Below are 23086 nucleotides of genomic sequence, written 5' to 3'. Positions count from 1 at the left end.
GGAAGAACTGCGAGAGTTGGCGTATGAGTTAGCAGACTCAAACAATATCCCAATGCCAACATCGTGGGCTAAAAATAGAAAAGTAGGAATAGACTGGGCTCATGGTTTTAGTTTTATGCACCGACATGGAAATAGAAATGAAATTTCTTTAAGAAAACAAGAGGCAACTTCACTTCAACAAATGACCTCTTTCAACCAGCATCATGTGAATGTGTTCTACAACAACTTGGAAGAGGTCTTGAAGAATGGAATCACTGCAGACAACATCTGGAACATTGACGAGACAGGTGTGACCACAGTGCAATCACCTACGAAACATGCAGCACAAAAAGGAGAAAAACGTGTGGATGCTGTTGTGGCACAGGAGCGAGGAACACTTGTCAGAGTCTGTTATTGCTATGGTATCAGTGCTTCAGTGCTTCTGGCAAACACATCCTCCCATTTCTGATTTTTCCTAGGGTAAATGCACAAGACCATTGGAGACTGATGTTACCTCCTAGCAGTTTGGTAGAGGGTCATCCGAAGCAACAGGTTGGATGACTCGTGAGACTTTTCTGTCCTACTTGAAACACTTCGTCAAATATACAAAACGGACAGTAGATTCTCCGGTTCTCCTTCTTCTTTCACTGGAGGCAATCAAGTACTACAGAGAGCACAATATGACCATGCTCAGTTTTCCTCCAAACTGTGTACGGACCGTTCAAAATGTTTTGCAGATAGGTGGGGTCATGATGCATCCAACAGAGGTAAATCAATGACTATTCATCATACTCTGCCTTCGATTGTGAACTATGGTTTCACCCATGCCTTCAGTCAGTCAGAAAAATATCTTGTCTGGATTTAAAAGCACTGGTATTTATCCCTTTGACAGAAATGTGATTCCTCAGGATCGATACCTTCCATCCTACACTACAGACCACCCTCGGGCTGAAACTGAAATTAGTGCGGGCTGCAGCACCTCAACTGCATCCATTGAGATCATAGAAACAACAGTGGCCAAGACAACAGCAAAAGCACCTCAGGCAACAGCAGCAACGCCTGAGACCACGGTGGCTTACACAAGGTCAACAGCGCTGCAGACAACAGCAACGTCTGAGACCACAGCGGGCCTACCTCAGGTCACAGAAACAACACATGAGACCCCAATGTTCAAAGCCAAGACATCGGCATCATCCCTGTCACCATTGCCCTGAGACCATTCGGAAAGGCTGTGTCGCGCAAACAAAGCGCAAGTCAATGTCTTCAAGTATTTACACCTCATCCCCGTGAAAAGACAGTTAGAGAGGAGCAACTGACCAGGAAGAATAAAACTCAGAAATGTCCCGCACCTTATCAAGACCCCAACAATGAAATGACAGTGACCTTTGCTATTTTTCTCACAAAAATGTGTTCAGTCAGTTTCCATTATGGTTGAAATCAACTTAGCCTTTCCATATCTCTGTTTTTGCTATGAGTGTTATCATGTGCAGTTTCGTTGCCATCTGCTTAATAATAATAATAATAATAATAATAATAATAATAATAATAATAATAATAATAAATATAATAATAATAATAATATAATAAATAATAATAATAATAATAATAATAATAATGATAATGAAATTTATTTATATTGCGCCCAATCCTCTATGCAATAAAGCTCTAGGCGGCACATAACAATAACTTTAATCCATTCAAATCTCTCTCTCTCTCTCTCTCTCTCTCTCTCTCTTTCATATATATATATATATATATATATATATATATATATATATATATATATATATATATATATTATATATATATATATATATATATATATATATATATATATATGTCTCTTTCTCATAAACACACACACAAACTTTCCACCATCCAACTATTTAAAATATATTTAAAAAATAAAGTAATATATATTTAAAGTAATATAGACATTGAAAGTGACATTAAATCTGAAACTGTTATCAACAGTACCGAGGATGGATGGGTTCCTCTTAAAAGAAAAAAAAAACACTTAGAAAGAAACGTGTTTTTGAATTTTTCGAATACTAGATATAATTTTCATGTTACTGTTGTTTTTCTAAGGAAGTAAACTAAAATAATTTCAAAGTGATGAAAAATAATTTAGTTTGAGGGTATGAACAGTCAACCCGATTTTGAAATTTGTTAAAATTGAGCTAAAAATTAATATAACTTAAGGGGTGGATAGCTCATACGGCAGAGTCACGATCTCCACAGCCAGGCGGAGTTGTCATACCAGTAAGGTCACGGGTTCAAGTCTCCATTTTTATTCTCTATTGTCTTCTGGCACTTTTCTACTCGCTTCATTTCTTGTTATTATAACTTAAGCCAGTCTATATTTTTCTGGGGTTTTTTGTGCGTTTCCTATAATATAAACCTTTGACCCACACCCAAAACACACATGTTTTTCCATCATGAGATGAATGGAAAAGTTTGAAATTATAACATGAATCTGCTTTTGTATGCAAAGTCACCCCAGTTTAACTCTCTCCTTACCAGCCATTTTCGGGATTTTCCCCAAAAGTTCACATCCAACTAACACAAAAATAGATTTTTTATCACTCTGACATAATAGTAGTAAAGTTCTTGCCATACATAATTGCTTTAGCAAAACATACTCTACAACATACTGTTCATTTGCTTGCAATTGTTATTAGTATTAGGGATGACTATAATTCTATTGTTATAATCCATTTACTTATAATATCTTCTTATGCCGATGAAAAAAAATCTGAAAAAGTGTGTACGAAACAGTCCAAAGCAAGAAAGAAAAGTACAAGTTTTTTTTTTAAATGTATCTTTCTCTCTCGCATTGTCTGGCACTGCTTCAGACACACTTTTTCAGATCTTAATCTTAAACCAGTGTCTTCACTCTAATATCTCAATTTGAAATGCCAAAGACACTTTGTTCTACTGTGATCTCTAGAAGAGCTGGATGACAAAAAGTAAAATTTCAAATTAGGGAATCTAGCCACCATTGAGCCCATCTTTGACAAAATTCTATTGGGTAGAAATTTCATCAAGAATCTCTGTAACTTGTAATAACTTCACTACTGTTGTATTTATAAAACTGCAGCGACTTAAATTGATAAGATCATTGTGTGTGTATATATAAATATCAGACCCTATAAATATCCCAGAATTTGGATAAATGCCGATATCTTTCCTCACGGCAACTCCACTAAACATGTGCTTACCAATATCATCACCATAATCATCCAGTAAGTATTTCTAGTAGAAATCCTACTGATGAAGAAGTTTGTTTTCATTGCCAAATGGATGGCAACACCACCAAACATGTAAGTAAGTAAGTAGTAAGCTTCGCAGTCTGAATGACACTTGCTGAGAATTGTGTGATTCAGTCATGGTCGATGAGTATTGCTGCTCTCTCCATCCATGTTGTTAATTGTTTCCATTGGCACGGTCCTGGGCCAGAGTTTTGAGGCTGTCAAGATCTTGTTGTGACTTTAATACAGAGGGCACTGTAGTATTTCCTAGTTCTTCAGGGATTAATTCGGCCTCATCTGAATCCAGAAATTTCTGATATGTAGAGAGATCCTGGTTCAGGGTAGTTACTATTGATGTTGGTGGTCTCCCTACATATTTGTTGCCATGAAGGAAACATTCTGTCATTGCAGTTTGGACTGGGATATATTATCTTCTCGACGTAAGATGTGAACAAATAGCCTCCATCGATGTTCTTTTATTATTGTACTCAGGCATTGGACCCTGGTTTTTTCATAGAGATCAGTATTTGTAATTGTCTCTGGCCAATAGATTCCGATTACGCAACCAAACACGTGCTTATCAATATCATCACCATAATCATCCAGTAGGCATTTCTAGTAGAGATCCTACTGATGAAGAAGTTTGTTTTCGTTACCAAACATAGTGGATGGAAAATACTATTCAGATGTCTGAAGACTCCTGAACTGTGATTTGACTCTTCAAAGGTGATGCTTCATCCATAGCGGCTTGTTCTCTTGACTCCAGTTCTTTGCAGATGGCTAGTGCATTTTTGCAAGCTGTAAGATCAGTCGCACATGCTGTATCTCTCATATTGCCTAAAAGTTTTTTGCATTTCTGATCTCTACGTCTTAACTTCTCTTTCAAAGCTTTATTCTCAGCTCTAGATTCTCTCAAAGTCCGTTCAAGACCTTTTATTTTATTTTCAAGCTTTCTTATGTGCTTTTCTTGTGACTCATGAAAATAAGAATGATCATTGCCAGAAACTGTCTGAGGTGCCTCAGTCACAGCACCAAGGGAATTAACTTGGTCTAAAAATGTCTTGGGAATCTCACCCAGATCAAATAAGTCTGGAGAATACTTCTTTTGTTTCTTAGGCTTCCAATCCTCATCAACAGGAAAATGATCTGGTTCTAAAAAAAGCTTGGGTGTGTTAGGCCAAGGTCTATACTTATTTTCAGAGGAATGGTGATCTTTCTTCAACAAATTCAACCTCTGAATATTAATCCTACGCGAGGGTTGTCCAGGGAAAACGGATGGAACAGCCGTATTTTTCAGAATATGTTTGATTTTGGTGCTCTCTTTAAAGTCTGATGGGAGGAAATGTGCACTGCAAACTTTTAAATGTTTGGAAGGTGGTGGAATCCAAAGGTTCCCATCATCATTTTTCCTGTTGATAGCTCTAGCCCAAGCCAAAAACACTTCCTCATTCGATGTCCGTGATGGGAAGCTGTGGAAGTTTTTAAAAATAATTGTAATAAATGGAGGAGTCATGTTACACAAGGCATTGGTTGAAAATGCTATTCTTGATAAATAGCTAGAACTAGAGGGGTAATCAGGGATGAAAACGCCCTGAAATGTGCAAACTTTACTTTAAAACAATGAATAGCAGTGTGAAATTGAATGTAAGCTTCAATTTAATGTACGATAAAAGACCAAAAAAAGATCAAATGGACGTTTCGGGTTTCCCCTTTATCAACGAAACAGGATGAATGAAACACTTCAGACGAATGAGATAATGTGGTAGTGGCGTTGTAGTGTTTCATTTATCCTGTTTTGTTGATAAAGGGGAAACCTGAAACGTCCATTTTATCTGTTCTCATACATTAAATTGAAAATACTACTCAGATGTCTGAAGACTCCTGAACTGTGATTTGACTCTTCAAAGGTGATGCTTCATCCATAGCGGTTTGTTCTCTTGACTCCAGTTCTTTGCAGATGGCTAGTGCATTTTTGCAAGCTGTAAGATCAGTCGCACATGCTGCATCTCTCATATTGCCTAAAAGTTTTTTGCATTTCTGATCTCTACGTCTTAACTTTTCTTTCAAAGCTTTATTCTCAGCTCTAGATTCTTTCAAAGTCCGTTCAAGACCTTTTATTTTATTTTCAAGCTTTCTTATGTGCTTTTCTTGTGACTCACGAAAATAAGAATGATCATTGCCAGAAACTGTCTGAGGTGCCTCAGTCACAGCACCAAGGGAATTAACTTGGTCTAAAAATGTCTTAGGAATCTCACCCAGATCAAATAAGTCTGGAGAATACTTCTTTTGTTTCTTAGGCTTCCAATCCTCATCAGCAGGAAAATGATCTGGTTCTAAAAAAAGCTTGGGTGTGTTAGGCCAAGGTCTATACTTATTTTCAGAGGAATGGCGATCTTTCTTCAACAAATTCAACCTCTGAATATTAATCCTACGAGATGGTTGTCCAGGGAAAATGGACGGAACAGCCGTATTTTTCAGAATATATATATTGGTGTTCTCTTTAAAGTCTGATGGGAGGAAATGTGCACTGCAAACTTTGAAATGGTTGGAAGGTGGTGGAATCCAAAGGTTCCCATCATCATTTTTCCTGTTGATAGCTCTCGCCCAAGCCAAAAACACTTCCTCATTCGATGTCCGTGATGGGAAGCTGTGGAAGTTTTTAAAAATAATTGTAATAAATGGAGGAGTCATGTTACACAAGACATTTGTTGAAAATGCTATTCTCGATAAATAGCTAGAACTAGAGGGGAATTAGGGATGAAAACGCCCTGAAATGTGCAAACGTTACTTTAAAACAATATATAGCAGTGTGAAATTGAATGTAAGCTTCAATTTAATGTACGAAAAAAGATATAATGGACGTTTTGGGTTTCCCCTTTATCAACAAAACAGGATGAATGAAACACTTCAGACGAATGAGATAATGTGGTAGTGGCATTGTAGTGTTTCATTCATCCTGTTTTGTTGATAAAAGGGAAACCTGAAACATCCATTTCATCTGTTCTCATATCTTAAATTGAAGCTTACATTCAATTTCACATTGCTATTTATTTCTTCGAGATTCCAGCAGCAGCATTTACAATTTTAAAACAATGATGAAAGCATACAATTTTTATTTTATTTTGTTTCACGAGATAAAAACTGAATGTAGAACCACCCTTTCATTTACTATAATAGACACATTTATTTAGAATGAAGGGAATTTTATTAATTAATGGAAGTGAAGACAAATTCCAAAGTAACTTCGCCATTGTCCTGGTCCTCCCTTCTCAACAGGATCATCGCCTTGTCATGGTGAGAGGGCTTTAAATAAAAGCACTTCAAGGAGCGAGGTACTCCAAAGTGTCGCTTTTTTTAAAAAGCTGGATTTGACATTTGAACACTCTTTACTTTCATCTTGTGTTAAATATCACTTGATATTAACTGATTTGGGACACAAATAACCATTGGCCTTTTTTCAGAATATTTTGTATTTTTTTACGGCTAAGTTTGGAATTTCACATAAAATATATCTGCCGTGATAAACACGTCGGCCAATAACAAAAAGGCCAGGCTTTTGGTTATTGCCAGACAGAGTCTGCCAATAATCAAAAGGCCAGGTCCACGTTTTTTATTATGAAGTGCTTATTCACAGTAGTACTGCGAATAGTGATTTCACGACGGAATTGATATTCACAGTAGTAGAAGCGCTCTCCCATCTCTGAGAATTAGTCGTTTACCCCTCACTGAACACAACACTGTATTTTCTGTTCAAATTGGCGTGTTGTCAAATGGCTTGAAGTTGAATGAAAGTGTGTTAGTTTGAGAAGGAAAGAATAGGAAGGATGATTGAAACATTTTGTGTGACTTGGAATTGAGATTTTGAACGTTTCAACTTTTCCTTCAAGTCTGAAACTTGACAAGATCATGTTTTGTTTTGTTTTCATTACCCCAATCCAATCCACAAACTTGAACATTCGTTCACATCTTAAAATCTATCAGCATATCTGTCAGATAAATGAGAATAGTTCCATCACTGTTTATTATAGTATTTATACAGGAATTTCTCTCTCTCTCTCTCTCTCTCTCTCTCTCTCTCTCTGTCTCTCTCTCTCTCTCTCTGTCTCTCTCTCTCTCTCTCTCTCTCTCTCTCTCTCTCTCACACACACACACACACACACTCTCGCCGTTGCTCGACTCACATCTCAGCGCGAATTAGAATAGAAGTTACCACCAATTCTACTACTCTACTTCTGACCTCTACTACTACAGCCACCACCTCACCATCATTACTACCACAGCAGCCTCCACATCGTTATCAAAACTATATAGCAACCACCACTACTTTTACATCATCATCCTCCTCCTCGTCATCACCACTGCCACCGACACTACACCACAACCATCACATCATCATCATTACTACCACTACCACAGTTACATCGTTATCAAGCGCCACCACCATTACATTATCATCATTATCCTTAGTCATTATCACTACCACTACTACATCATCAACACCACCATTACAAGAACAACCACCCATCAACCCCACCATCACTACACAACAACAGACACACCATCATCATCAGCGAAGCTCAAAATAATAATAATAGTAATCATTTTTAAAAAGTAAATAAATAATAACAATGATAAAAAATATATTTTTTAAAATATTAAAAAATAAAAATAAAAATAATAATAACAATGTAGTTCATATTTTGCGCTAAATCATCTTCTATACAATAAAGCTCTAGGCTCGAAGGCTACTACACTGCAAATACAGAACAAACCCACGTTTGCAGTAGCCACTACTGCAAATAACTGAAATGAATGATATATCTACTAGTTGCAGTACTACTGCAAATAACGAAAACGACCGCCAGCTGTCTGACAATAACGAAAGGGCTGCGGTTATTTGGACTCGAGCGTGAATAGTCTCCCATGGCTATTCAGACTCAAATTCCAAAGCGCAATTGCAATCAACAGATTATTTGGACTGTCTGAATAGAACAGTGGGAGTATAGCTTTTGTTTGTTGTTTTTTTTTTAAATATATATTTTAATTATTGGATAGTTACATAAAATTAATGCAAATCAAAATTACGATTTTAGTAACTATCACCACGTTGTTTAACCTGCTTTATTTGACGAGAAAGACAAAATCATTGATCAATTGATCAAGCGGAAGTCCAGATAGAAATTAAAAAGAAAAAAGTTAAAACTCTTCAAAAGAAACAACAGTCAGTCAAAGTAACTTTGGTATAAATGAAAAGCTTTTTTTAACAACATAAAACAGTGTCCAAATAAAATCAGGACAAACATAAATAAAATCAGGATAAACATAAATAATGTAAAAATTAGTCGATAGTGTGAGACAGGCAACAATCCTTCTAACTTCTACAATCCAAAGCAGGGGTATGAGCTGAGTCAGTGTTATATGGGCAAAACAAAATTTATTCTGAACTCATTTTCTAGCTCTTTATCAGTTTCATGCACGCACATTGGAGTTTGAGTCCGAATAGCCACGGGAGACTATTCAGACTCGAGTCCGAATTGCCACTTCGTAACGAAAGCCTTACTTTTCTCTTCATCGTTATTGCCAGACAGGCGTCTGGCCCTTGGCAATAATCGTTTTTATTTTTTGGCAGATATTTCTGGCAATAATAACAGCGAAAACACTAGCCTAACAATAACCTAAGTCCTGAGTGACGTCAACTAGGTCTTCTATATTCTATAGAATCTATAATTTAGTATAATAAATAGAGCACTTGGCTTGGCTGAGAAGCTCACATTGCCATCCGGAAGTCCCGGCAACCCTTGTACACAGAATCCCTGACTACGGACAGAGCTGCACATACGAGATGGAAGTCGGTTTGGACGAATTCAATCCCTCGTGGGGGCGGGGACCTACACTCCTCTAAGCTTGGTGAGAAGTTGCCAGGCTTTGATACCAGTAAGAGGAGACACTGGGTAGATGCGAATCGGCTTCGGTCGAGGAGCTGCCTAACGGCAAGTGCGTTACATCGGTGGGGTCTAACTTCCTGTCCAATATGTCCACGCTGTGGGCAAGAACCCGAGACGGCAGAGCATCTAGTCGAAAGGTGTGTTGTGACGATGCTACCCGGCGGGTTCGCGACGGTGCACGAATGCGGACCGGACTTTGCTGATTGGGTCGATCGTCATAACATAATAAAATAGTGTGAACCATAAGAGGCTGCTGCCATCCGGATGTATAACGGACCAACACACAAAACTATGTGTAACCTTGAACGTTTATTGTCTGGTTAAAACAGTTTATTGAAAATTACTCATAAACGCGGATGGCAAAAAGCAATAACAAAGACCTGAGTGACGTCTTCATTCTACTTGCCAGACTCACCTGTGAAAGGTTAAATTGCAACCTTTATTTGCTCTGTGATTGCACATGTAAACACAACAAGTGTGAACCATGGTGATCTTCGCGTTTGTTTATCGTTCTAGTTCTAATGTATCTTGCACATAAGCAGTCACATCATGTCACTGAACTTTAAAATAGATAAATCATCCCCTGTCCCCTATTCTGTCACAGTATTTCTAATTTCTGTGTGCCAGTGTGTAGTGTGTTGACCAGGGTTGCCAGATTAGTTTCAGGCATTCTGCCAACTGGATTTTAAAAAATCTGCCAAATACCACAAAAATCTGCCAAACCGTACTATTTATAGTACCTTCTTTGAAAACTCATCAGTTTTGTTAAACAAAAAATTCGAAAGGCTGATGTCATAATTTTTATTTCATTTCCCAAATTTAAAACAAAGCACAAATACATAGAAATTGCCATGGAAAACGTGGAAAATAAATTCTGCCAAATATCTGCCAAACTGCCAAACCGTTTTTTTTCTGCAAGACGACTTCAAATTCTGCCAAATTGGCAACTAGTGTTTGGCATATCGTATCGTAATATCGATATATCAATATGTTGACAATATCGATTTCAAAACGCCATATCGATATCGAATACTGTCGAGGCTACTGATTGCCCAGTAGACAATATTATATAATTGAGCTTTTATTTATAATTGAACTTTTATATAGCGCAATATCCACTAAATGTGCTCAAAGCACTTTACAATGGATCCCTGGCCAACAGCAACACTTAACATGGGCGAGACAAGACGCATGTTAGGCGATATTACATTTTTTTAACGGCCAGGTACTCATTTTACACCTGAGTACGGTGAGAGAATGTGAATAAAGAGCCTTTTCCAAGGACTCAACTATGCGCCGAGCGAGGTTCGAACCCAGGACCTTCCGATCCGAAAGCGATTGTCATACCATAAGATCACATAGCCGCACAACGGTAGAGAGGGATTGGGGATATCCCTCTCAAGCGCACAATGGACGGTGCCCTTGTTTCGAGCCGAAATAAGTCCCGGCAACCCTTGTACTTGTACGTAGCTTCCCCGACGTCGAACAGCGCTGCATAATAATATTATACGAGATGGAAGTCGATTTGGACGAATTCAATCTCTCGAAGGGGCGGGGACATCGACTCCTCGAACCTGGGGGAGAACTTGCCAGGCTTTTCCACTAGCAAGAGGAAACCTTGGGTGGCACCAATCAGTCGCTCACTACATCAGTGGGGGCTTGCCACCTGTCGAACATGTACCCGAAACCGCAGAGCATCTAGTTGGAATTGTGCGTTGTGTCGAAGCTTCCGGCGGGTTTGCGACGGTGCACGCGTTTGTGTGCTGGATAACGTCATAACATAGTAGTGTGAGCACCACGAGAAGGTCATCTGTGAGCTCAGTGCTCTACCAATTGAGCTACCAGAATCCACAGAAATATTAGGGTTGAAATGTTATTGCTTTTTATTGTTTATATAATTTCCATTAAAATTTATTCCATACTTATCTCTACTTTAATTTTTTAAAACTTCTCTAGCAATATCGGTGATGCCTTGCAGTGTGACTTCAGAAGACAATAAACCTATCTCTATACGAAGTCCTAGACCTCAGCGGTATAGTTATTGCTCGATAAATACCTAATTCGAATATTCATCGCGTTATATGGCCCGAAGCAAGCCACCTCTCCCACAGACTAGGGAGCAGACCAGACAACAGCCACTTTTTAGTGGCTAATCGTCCCTGGTTGCATAACATAAAAAAGAAAATGGCGGCGCTCGACCTCTCGTGTTCAGATTCTTTGAGTTCCCTATATGGCCATGTCAATCATGTAGACATACTTTGATGATATAAGCCTACCCTTTTCGTTTTCTACGGTCACTCATGGCTAAACAGCCGTCAACAATGAACTGAACCATCGTTGAAACACTGGAAGACGCACATGGCATAGTTGCGTCAAATCAACACGTTGCTGAATATATTATCCAGGCACGGTTGATAGGTAAAAAAGCCAAATTATGTTCTAGTTACATTTGAAACAAACAAAGTATATCACTGATCTCGTCTCATTGAGATATAAAGAATGATATAAAAATCATGAAAATCGGCCGATAAATATAAAAAAAAAGTTGCTAAAAAAAGCTAAAATAAACAAAAGCAATTTTTAAAACCAAATTTATTCGTAAAACAGTTGGTTTTCAACCGATTTTTCTGAAATAAGGACCAATGTTTTTCTTTTTTTTCAAGCTGATTTCAACAATGTGACTTTCAAATTCCTCAGAATTATATTTTTTACTTTTAGATTTTAGCTTTTAGGCCTACTCAAAAAGGTGTTATATTCCTTGCGTAACAATAGCGTAATACATCGACGGTTAGATTCACAATTCTACACGAATGGACGGTGGCGGCATATCAAAGAGTTGTACCAAATTTATTTACTAACTACTTTTCTTAGTGCTAAAATTACAAAGTAATAATTTCGCGTCAGAATAAATAACTCTCAAGTTCCTATCTCTTTATTACAATAAAATTGATACCACGAATGACAAAATCGCCCCACAAATAAGGGAGTTATAAATTATTCATAATATTTTTTTTTAAGTTATTAATATAAACCCGATCATTGGAGCCAAGTCTAAATGTACAAGTAAAAGTGTAATTTAATATGTCTAATTTGGTTTATCATCATAAACCTGGCCTTTTTTTCTATTTTCCGTCCACAAATCAAGGTTAATCGAGCTCAGTCAAAGACATTGATATAGAGATTAAATCGCACAGCGTCCCTGGTTTCATATAAAAGAAAATGGCGGCGCTCGATCTCGCACTAGCCACTTTTGATGACGTTTTCCTACCTGTTGTCCCCTCTAGTCCTGTATTCTCAATGACCTCTCCCTAGCTAAATTTGCGGTGATGAGCCGCAACTGACACCTGGGTTATTCTAGTCTTTCCTTGGAATAGACCCTATATCAAATCTCTGCTTGAAGATGAATGAGGGGAACTTTATTAGCTTTATTCTGTATCTGTATGGTTGGCGCTGAAGAAACCAATGGTCTGGTTGTATTTCAGCGGCGTCCCCATCGAGCGCGGGCCCATGTCAGTCGGGCCTTGAAATCTTTTAGGTGTGGTGCCATGATGACCAGTTCATCCAGCCAATTCCACTCCGAGATAGTTCTAATGAAGAAAGAATTTAGCTTAAGAATAAGCAGAGGTGTCGGTTATGCGAAACGGCAATGGAGTGTGTGAGTGGCTGTGTGTGTATCATAAACACGCCTGTAGGGTAGATAGATACACACGTACCTACATATCTGTCAATGTCAGTGGCCAAAATCACCGATCCCCTTAAAAAATATCTAGTTAATCTTTTTTTTTTTGGTGTGTGTGTGTGTGTGGCTGGGTGAAATTAGTCATAATGTATTTGATTTCGGAACATCAGGAAAAAGCAGTGGAGTGGACTGAGTGAAGAAGTCTTGACCTCTTGAGCTTGAGCTTTTATCTAGCGCAATATTCACTAAACGTGCTCAAAGCGCTTTACAAGGAGACCCTGACCAACAGCAACAAGAAACATGTAGAACCAGACATGATGCCTGTAAGTAAGGCGATATTACAAATTTTTTTTTCGGACAAAGACAACGCTGTTAACGGCCAGGTACTCATTTTACACATGAGTGCGGTGAAAGAATGTGAGTAAAGGGCTTTTTCCAAGGACTCAACTATACACTGAGCAAGGCTCGAACCCAGGACCTTCCGATCCGAAAGCGAGTGTCATACCACAAGACCACCATAGCCTCCCATGGTGGACAGGGAGATCACTGTTCTTCTGTCCTATATCTCCGTGTATCTTCTTTTCCAGGTTGCTTACCGTCTTTGTCTTGGAATAAAATTACTTGGTTTTGCCCTGGTCCTAACTGGAGTCCTTGGCTGAGGGGAAAACGCTCAAGTGTTTAGTATTAGTTTGGGAGATGATCTTTTTTTCTTTTTGTAGGAACACTCTTACAATATCCATCACTGCCTATAACCTGGTACTTATTCAAACCTGGTTTGATAGGTTAAGGTGTGTTAAGTTCCATACAAGACACCGTCAGGACCAGATATGGAGGTATGAAAGAGAATAAATAAAATCCAACATTGCAGAAGGTACATTCCCTGCCCTGATCGGATATTGGATATCCACCCTACTGTTCTAGTTTTTAAGGGTTTTATAGCACTTGGGATATATTTAGATGATATCAGCACCAGTACAGAGAAAGAAAATGGGATAGTCAAAAATTCTTGATTTACAATCAAAGGCGCCTAAGAATGAATAAGATAAAGGGGATTGGTTCAAATAGGGAACAGAAGTAGATGACAAGAGCACACGACCAGCAATCTGGAAAACAGATATAGGAGGATAGAAGACACAACATAGCAAGTAACCCCCTGCGGGGTAACCCTATGGGAGGTTAAAATACCCATCCAGAGTCTTAAAAGTAACAGAAAGTTATAGATCTTTCAAGAATAGTACAAATAATCCATCAGTTTATCATTTATATAAGGGGGTCCAGTTAGCTCAGTTGGTAGATCATTCGCTTAACACGCAAAAGGACCAAGATCAATCGCAATGGTGAAGTGGATTTTTTTTTTCCAATTCCCATGTCCACCAATGCAGCAGTGATTGTGTAGCTAGGTCTGTTAGACCTGGTGGAAAGTACTTTGTGATTGACTGGCGTCCTATCCAAAGGGTAGCAAGAAAATGCTATTGTCCGTTTCAGGCTATAGAAACTGGGATAAACTCCGGCACCATGGGCCTGATGGCTGTGAGGGATTGCTTTTTAAAAAAGATTTATATACTTAATTCTGCCATTTTTGAACATATATTTAAAATATGATTATGATGAAATAGATATTTATAATATGACGTCAAAATGAATTTCCATATATTATTCATAGCAAGGACAGCTAATTGGACGTATGCATTACAGATATGACCTTGAAGTGTCTCTTGTGCCACAAAACGAATTCTTCAATCAAATAAAGAATCAGGAAATGAATGAGCAACTATCAATAATAATAAAAAAATAATTTTTGATGAAGTTTATTTTACACATGAAATGAAAAAAAAATGGACATTTTATTGGCAACTTGCGACATTCACAAAAATGCCTATCCATCCAATGGTCCACAAGAACTTCTTTGAGTCTTTTCTAGTCATCGTCGTCATCATCAGCGTCGTCGTCCTTTGCAAGTCCTCCAAATACTTCTGATGGCACAGATTGCTGCTGGACCTCGAGTTCTGGGAATTTACAAGTTTTAAAAGTTTTACATTCTAATGGGGTTCAACATTCGTGACGTCACTTCCATCATAATGACGCATAGTAACTTAGCAACTGGTTCTAAGCTATCGGAACAATGGCGGATGCCCTAATGAAATACTTCTCCGACAAGAATAAAAGTGAATATAAAGGAGAAAAACATTATAAATCTGATCATGTTTTGACTTTCATAACATTCTGATCACATGACATATGAAGAGTTCTAGCCAACATGAAGAATAAAAAGTACCGATTTTTTTTGTTTAAAACCAAGCTGCTCGCTGCTGGGCGAACGTGACATCAAACTATTGAATCCTATTGTGATTTGTACAAAACGAAAACCCTTTGGTTGTTGTATGATGAAAATATGGTGCATTGATTAAGCCTTAAGCCTCGTGAATCTCAGAATCCCACCCAGTGTTTAACCAGGTACCATATGTGACGTCGCGTGACGGTTTGGTGCGGAGGGTACATTTTGGACATTTGGCCCTTTTGGTATTTCTGAATAGATCATTCTTTTCTCTTTTATTTGATGCCTGTTTCATTGATGTATCATAATTTTTGGCTGAGTTATACAAGATTGAAATTGGGAGGTTCCTGCTAATCTAAGATCCAATATTCAGAGAAATTTCACTTAAAGATTTTACACACATCACCATAGCAACGGCATGTTATATTTGAGCTATCGTAATGAAATTTGGCATGCGTTTTATATAGCATGTGACTAACATGTGTGTTACATTATTTTTAATTCGGTCTATCAGCTTTTACACAACACTCGTTTTTGTAATGACGATATTTTTGTGAATTGACCCTCGAGTGAAAAAATATACCCAACAAATAGCACTCACACGTTTATCCATTTCAACAGTGCAATGTTTATTTAAAGTTAGCTGTGATATCGGCACTATTTCACAAGATCTGCAATTCTGGAAAGTCTTCACAAATTAAATGGCGAAAGTAGCCGAGGCATTACAGTCGATTGACTGAAAACCCAAAGGCCGTGAGTAAGTCAGACAATCTAACACTTCAAACTTGAAACAAAGGAATGAAAATAGTGTCAGCTCAACCATAATTTCTCTTACTCAATAAATGTGTTCAAATTTGATTGAGCTATTGGCGAGGGGGGGGGGGGGGGGGGGGGGGGGGTAACAGTTCTTTGCACTCAGAAAGGAAAGGGTCCTCACCCACTCGGTTTTTTTTTTTCTTTCATTTTCCGCATCATTTTCAACATCCTCCTGCATGCCCCCCCCCCCTAGCCCTCCTCTCCTCTTCCTCCCTACTTTCCCATTACTCTCTCTCTCCTTCCTGTTCCATCATTCTCTCTTTCATTTCATAATCACTCTCTTCATTTTGTCTCCTCCTACTCACTATAGCTATCTCTTTCTATCGGTCTGTCCATTAACTCTTTTCTGTTAGTCTTCCTCCCCCCCGTCTCTCATTCCTTCTCCCTTACAGCTCTTCCTCTCTCTATCTTCCTCCTCCCTGTTTCAACAATCCCTTTAATTCCATAGTCAATCTTTTCATTTTATCTCATCCTCCCGCCTTGGTTGCCATCTCTATCTATCTGTCTATCCTCTAGCTCTTTATTTTATTCATCCCCACATTCCATCCTCCCATTTCCAGTCAACCTTCGTTCAGCGAATCATTTGAGGCAAGCGGCACGATCACACTCACGCCCACAACACCACAATCTCCTCGACTCTGACGAGCTCAATACAATTATCGACCGAATCTAACAAGTTAAATTATTCATTTGACAAAATATCTCATAAAATTAAGTTGATAATGAAGCAAGATTTTGAATTTCTTGCAACATGAACTCTAACAACAATCGTGCAGAGTAAGTGGCCATTTTGCAGAACTTATGACCATGTGATCCCGAGGACCAATGAGAGAGAAGGATTCAAGGGGTTTTCCGCTGGTAACTATGCATGGTCTACTTCTGTTTACATAATTGGAATTTGACTACACTCTTTCGGGGTTATAATATGACCACAAGATGGGGTCAATGGGCTAAAAATAGCATTGCGAAGGCAGGAATGGAGTTCCCCTTTGAGAAAAAGTTATAGGTTACCAGATTGGCATCCTTTTGCTAAGCTTAAGGAGCCGTCAACGGACGTCAAAATGATCCCTCTTTCAATGGGTGAAAACAGGGTATACTCTCTTTAAAAATTAAATTTATATACTTTAAGAACGTTCTAATGAAAAAGGTACAATTTTAAGATAGAAAAATACATTAAAAAGTCAATAATAATAATAATAATAATAATAATAATAATAATAATAATAATAATACTTTATTGCATCCCAAAAAGGAAATTTTTTGTACAGACGTGTTATAATTTACACATAAGATAAAAATACAATGGAAATAGAATGTATATATATAAAAAAGGAGCAGCTCTATAACCAGAGCTGCGCTTTATAATATGAATAATTTCAACACTGTAAAATAGTTAAAACTGTCACTATAAATTGAAAATTGAAAAGATTGCAAAACAAATAAATTAATAAATTAATATTTATATTTTTAAAAAGTAAAAATGAGAAATAATTATATAAAAGGATTATTGCTTGTTGTTATAAAGCCTAATACTGGACGGCAGAAAAGATTTTCGGTGTCTCTCTGTTTTCGTTGAAATAGAGAAAGGGCGACCACTTCTTTCTGACATAATAATTGATGGTCTTAGTGGATGATACTGGTCATTTAATATTTTAGTTATTTTATTTATACAAAATTTCTCGTATAAAAGATCTACATCGTCAACATCATTTATATAGCGTTTAATGGATTTTTTAATATTTGAATTTATTTTGTTCCTTTCCACTGCTAAGCAATTGCCTCCCCAAGCTGTTATACAAAATGACAAAACACTTTCGATTACTGCTCTATAAAATAATGTGCAGAGGGTTTTATCTATTCTAAACTGAGAGAGTTTTGATAAAAAATATGTACGTCTGCACATCTTATGCCTAATTATTTTCAAGTGTTCATCCCACTTGAGCCTGTCATCAATCGTTACACCAAGGTATTTGTAGTGAGGAACTCGCTGGACGAATTGGTCCTTTAATTTTAACGGTTCTATCGGTTCCTTCACTCTCCTAAAGTCAATCACTAGCTCCTTTGTCTTGCTTATGTTAAGCTCTAGGTGGTGGGCATCACACCAAGACACAAATCTATCAATTTCTTGCCTATAAGCCACTTCGTTGCCATTTGTTATGAGGCCTTGAAGAGCGGTGTCATCTGCAAACTTTATTAAAGGTACACTCAGGTTTTGACTTCTACAGTCATTCGTGTATATTGTGAATAATACAGGGGACAATACACAACCTTGAGGAGCGCCAGTATTTGTAGTTATACAGGAAGATTTGTTTTGCCCTAATTGAACATATTGTGCTCTCTCCGTAAGAAATTCGAGCACCCAAGCAATTATATACTTGTTTAAATTCAGACTAGTCAATTTTTGAACAACCAACTGGGGTTGCATTGTATTGAACGCTGAAGAAAAATCTGCAAAAAGCAATCTGCAATAGCTCCTAGCGTGATCTAGATGCCTGTAGATGTTGTTTGTAAACAGCAAAATGGCATCCTCTACGCCACGTCCTGGTTTGTAAGCAAATTGATGACTATCACTCAATGGCATAAACTGATTCCTAATTTTAATAAGAACAAGTTTTTCTAAAGATTTCATGACTATTGAAGTCAGTGCAACAGGTCTGAGATCGTTCATAGTTTCAAGTTTTTCTTTTTTTGGAACAGGAATAATTTTCGAAGTTTTCCAAATTTCAGGGATTGAAACGCATTGGAGGGACCAGTTAAAAATATGTGTATAAATGGGGGAAAGCTGGTGGGCACATTCTTTTAATAGTTTTCCTTTCAATCCATCCGGCCCAGCAGCCTTCCTCTCGTTTAGTTTCGAAAATACGAATCTCGTTTCCTCTTCACTGACCTCAACAGCCATTTCATCTTCCAAAGCCCTGTCTAATTTATGTTTTTCATTTTCAATATCAAATTTGTTTGCTGTGTCGAAACGTGAATAAAATTTATTTAAAGTTTCAATTTCGATATCTTCTGATATAATCGTGGGCTTTGGATTATAGTTAACAGCAGTTTTAAGCCCCCGCCACGTGTCCCGTATATCCCCAGAAGAAAAGCATTTTTCAATTTTATTTTTGTACTTGTCTCTACAACTAGATATTACCCTCTTTATCTCTTTTTGTTTTGTTTTCAGATCTTTTTTGTTTCCACTAGTATAGAGAGTTTTCTTTTGGTTCAATAAAAGTTTTAGATCTTTTGTTATCCAAGGCTTATTGTTAGGATAATATTTTATTTCTTTTTTACAAGACACTAGCTGTTCACAGAATTTTAAATACTCACTCACACAGTCATTCAGCTCATCCACACTATCACATGATTCGATAAAAACATTCCAGTCAGTGCATTCAAAACAACCACGCAAATCTTCACACACACTTCCGTTCCAGATCTGTACACTTTTCTTTACTGGTTTTACACGTTTAAAAACAGGGCGGTAGGTGGGGAGTAGCAAGAGCATGCAGTGGTCAGATAAACCTAATGGGGCACGGGGTAAACATTTATAACTATTTTTAATATTACACAGGAATAAATCTAATGTTTTTTTGTCCCTTGTCTCGCAGTCCACGTATTGATGAAGTCCCGGGAGAGTAAAATCGTTACATTGGTTAAAATCGCCAGTGACCATCAATACGGCATCGGGTGACTTAATTTGAATGTCCTGTATTTCTTTCCTCAAAATATTTTTCGCTGTGGTGTTGTCTGATGATGGTGGAATGTAGACGTTGACGATGATGACATGAGTATATTCCCGGGGTAGGTAATATGGTCGTGACGAAACAGTAATAAATTCAATATAATCGTCACAATACATTTTCTTTATCTGACAGTTATTGGGGTGGCACCATTTGTTGTTAATATATGTGCACACCCCACCCCCAGTTCGTTTATTTACATTAGTCCGATCTCCTCGAAATAGTGAATATTGTTCAATATTAAAACATGATGATGGTATGTGAGGAGATAGCCAAGTCTCTGTTAACGCTATTATGGAGGCTTGACGATAGTCACTATTAAAACGACACAGTGAAAACAGTTCATCAATTTTATTTTTCAGTGATCTTACATTACCTGTCACTACACAGGGTAAAAATGGACGAAAAGGCCGTCTGTTAAATTTTGTTTTTATTCCTCCCTTTCTCCCCCTCTTTCTTACTTTAATAAACGATGTGTCAATAGTGGGTGGTGGGGGTGACACGGGTTGGAGGGATCGGAGAGTCTCTGGAGTATAAGTTATCGATAGGCTTATTTTGGCAGTAAAATCACAGGCTAAAACACCATTTATGCTTATAAATATACTAATAAATATAAAAATCAGGAACAATATATACTTCACATCCATTTTGAATAAAAATTAGGCTTAAATTCCGACGATTGAATGATAAATGAATAAAAATATGTGTAGAAAATAGGTAAATATTCACAACACGTCTGTTGTCGCCGGAAGCCAGCGCCATGTAGCGTCGTCAAAAATTGAAAAAAACGCATTTTGACTATTTTAGTCACTTTTCAAATATAATGGCAATTTTCTCAGTTCGGCTAGATGTACCTTCCGCACTGAACCGTCGCACGACATCACATATGTAACATGTAATGGACACTTTTATCATTTGGTTGCTCCTTTCTAAAAAGGGAAATTAGTCTATCGCAATGATCTGTCAGCCATATTTTAATCACCATTAAAGAATACTAAGAAAAACTATAGAAAATCCTAATCATTTTGTAAAACACAACATGAACTCGAAGAAGTTTTAAGAAGCCACAAAAATTCTCCCACCTTCAACCGCAGCATCTTCATCGCTTGCTTCCTCTTCATCGTCAATATCAATCTCTTCAGGGTTGTTGGTCTTCACCATCTCGCCCAATTCTTCTTGGGTCGTGCTGCTCCTGTACAAGACAAAGGCATATTATATAAAATGAAGGAGCTGTTGATACAGACAATTGGGTGTAATCAATCCCTATAACAGTGGATATAGAGGTGACAAACTTTTACTGATCTTCAATGTCTGGAATAGTAATACGTTTTGATCACGTGGAAAGGGATTATCAAATTCTGTCCCTTAGTTGTGTCCCACACAGTGAACATTATTAAGAGGACAGTAATAATATAATAATAATATAATAATAATAATAATAATAATAAATAATAATAATAATAATAATAATAATAATAATAAATATAATAATAATAATAATAATAATATATAATAATAATAATAATAATACACATTTATATAGCGCTCATTCTCGTGTAAAAAACAAGCCCTGGACACTTTACAATATAAATTATCAATTTTATAGTGAAAAAAAATAAATTTAAATAATATATTTATTTAGCAAATCAAGGATTATAGAAGTCATTAATAACAATACAGTAAAAAAGTGTATTGAGATTCTTTTTAAATGTAGGGTAAAGACTTGCACTCCCTCAGGATCACGTGGTAGTTCATTACACAAATCTTGGGGCCGAAAAAGCAAACGATCTATCACCAAATTTTAGTCTTGATCTTTTTTCGAACATTTTTCGTGGTCTTTACTGATCTTAAGTGTTAATTTCAAATTTACAACATGAACGTTATCTGTGAGAATATGCCCCGTGTGCTTATACCAGTCAAACAATTATAAACAAGACACGCTGGCTTTGTAATTGTGCGCTTTTCAATGGGCACCAGTGGAGAGGGACAACAAGGGGTTGCATGGATCAATTTTTTTTTTTTTTTTTTGCCAAAAACTAATCTTGCTGCACGGTTTTGCAGTAGTTGTTTGTAATTGTGTAATAGAAGCCTGAGGCAAGTGACAAGCAGGGGAGTAGTTACAATAATCTAGTTTCGAAAAAATGAGGGAAAAACAACCATTGTTTTACATGTTCCAATTGCAACCATACTGAAGGATCGAACATAACACATGGGTAAAACACTACTTGTGGGGAAAGAAGAGGCAGAAGAGGGAAAATCCCAAAAGGAGGTGGACACTTCCATTTTTTTATATTTTAGTTGGTATGTGCAGTTCTGTTTGAACTTTATGACCGTTTTCTGAGATATAATAACCAAATTTTTTAAAAAAAAAAAAAAAAAAAAATGAGAAAAAAGAATATGGAGCAAGAAAAATCTGACCTTTGTTCCTATTTGACCCCCAAACAAAAAAATCTGTATATAAAAAAAAAAAATTATGGCCCTTCCAGCCATGGACATCATAAGATCCGTCGCCTAGGCATTCCTCGAAGGAAAATAGACTAATTCATCATACCAAGATTAGATGTCCTGATGTCAACGGGAATCACCCATGTTGTCCAAAGTTTGAGCAAATTGGGGGGTTAATAATCATGCCCAAGGAAAGAGACGTAAACGTGCCTGAAGCGGGACTAGAACGCCATGGGGTCTTCCGGTCACAGTGCAAAGCCTTAACCACCTTGGGCCCAATCTGCAATAGCTCCTAGCGTGATCTAGATGCCTGTAGATGTTGTTTGTAAACAGCAAAATGGCATCCTCTACGCCACGTCCTGGTTTGTAAGCAAATTGATGACTATCACTCAATGGCATAAACTGATTCCTAATTTTAATAAGAACAAGTTTTTCTAAAGATTTCATGACTATTGAAGTCAGTGCAACAGGTCTGAGATCGTTCATAGTTTCAAGTTTTTCTTTTTTGGAACAGGAATAATTTTCGAAGTTTTCCAAATTTCAGGGATTGAAACGCATTGGAGGGACCAGTTAAAAATATGTGTATAAATGGGGGAAAGCTGGTGGGCACATTCTTTTAATAGTTTTCCTTTCAATCCATCCGGCCCAGCAGCCTTCCTCTCGTTTAGTTTCGAAAATACGAATCTCGTTTCCTCTTCACTGACCTCAACAGCCATTTCATCTTCCAAAGCCCTGTCTAATTTATGTTTTTCATTTTCAATATCAAATTTGTTTGCTGTGTCGAAACGTGAATAAAATTTATTTAAAGTTTCAATTTCGATATCTTCTGATATAATCGTGGGCTTTGGATTATAGTTAACAGCAGTTTTAAGCCCCCGCCACGTGTCCCGTATATCCCCAGAAGAAAAGCATTTTTCAATTTTATTTTTGTACTTGTCTCTACAACTAGATATTACCCTCTTTATCTC

General features: G+C 37.3%; 1 protein-coding gene and 1 long non-coding RNA gene across 4 annotated transcripts; both read right to left on the bottom strand.

The window, feature by feature from the left end:
- Positions 1-2349: 2349 nt before the first annotated feature.
- Positions 2350-9825, bottom strand: LOC144980150 (uncharacterized). Of its 3 annotated transcripts, none has more exons than XM_078927712.1 (3): positions 9591-9825; positions 5094-5877; positions 2350-4699 (listed from the first exon to the last, which is right to left on the bottom strand). In XM_078927712.1, the coding sequence occupies exons 1-2, from the start codon at positions 9659-9661 to the stop codon at positions 5094-5096; spliced, it is 855 nt and encodes a 284-aa protein (XP_078783838.1). In that variant the 5' UTR covers positions 9662-9825; the 3' UTR covers positions 2350-4699. The 3 variants fall into 3 exon arrangements, with proteins under 3 accessions (XP_078783838.1, XP_078783839.1, XP_078783837.1); XM_078927713.1 differs by having other exon boundaries at positions 5091-5877; positions 9591-9812; XM_078927711.1 differs by lacking the exon at positions 5094-5877 and having other exon boundaries at positions 9591-9812.
- A 4821-nt stretch (positions 9826-14646) lies between these two features.
- On the bottom strand, positions 14647-20869 carry LOC144980149 (uncharacterized). The gene is made up of 2 exons (XR_013646830.1): positions 20756-20869; positions 14647-14860 (listed from the first exon to the last, which is right to left on the bottom strand). It is a non-coding gene; the product is annotated as an uncharacterized LOC144980149 (long non-coding RNA).
- Positions 20870-23086: the final 2217 nt, after the last annotated feature.

Source organism: Berghia stephanieae, chromosome 9 (assembly GCF_034508935.2).
Source record: "Berghia stephanieae isolate SIO BIC M18660-M18661 chromosome 9, UCSD_Bste_1.3, whole genome shotgun sequence".
Lineage (NCBI taxonomy): Eukaryota > Metazoa > Mollusca > Gastropoda > Nudibranchia > Aeolidiidae > Berghia > Berghia stephanieae.
Note: the sequence above shows the minus strand (reverse complement) of the source record. Positions and strands in the feature narration are given on the sequence as shown.

Coding starts and splice junctions, on each gene's coding strand:
- LOC144980150 (XM_078927711.1), bottom strand. CDS start 9,661: ATGGTTCACACTTGTTGTGTTTACATGTGCAATCACAGAGCAAATAAA. Junction 4,700..9,590: donor TGCAATTTAACCTTTCACAG/GTGAGTCTGGCA, acceptor AAACTTCCACAG/CTTCCCATCACGGACATCGA.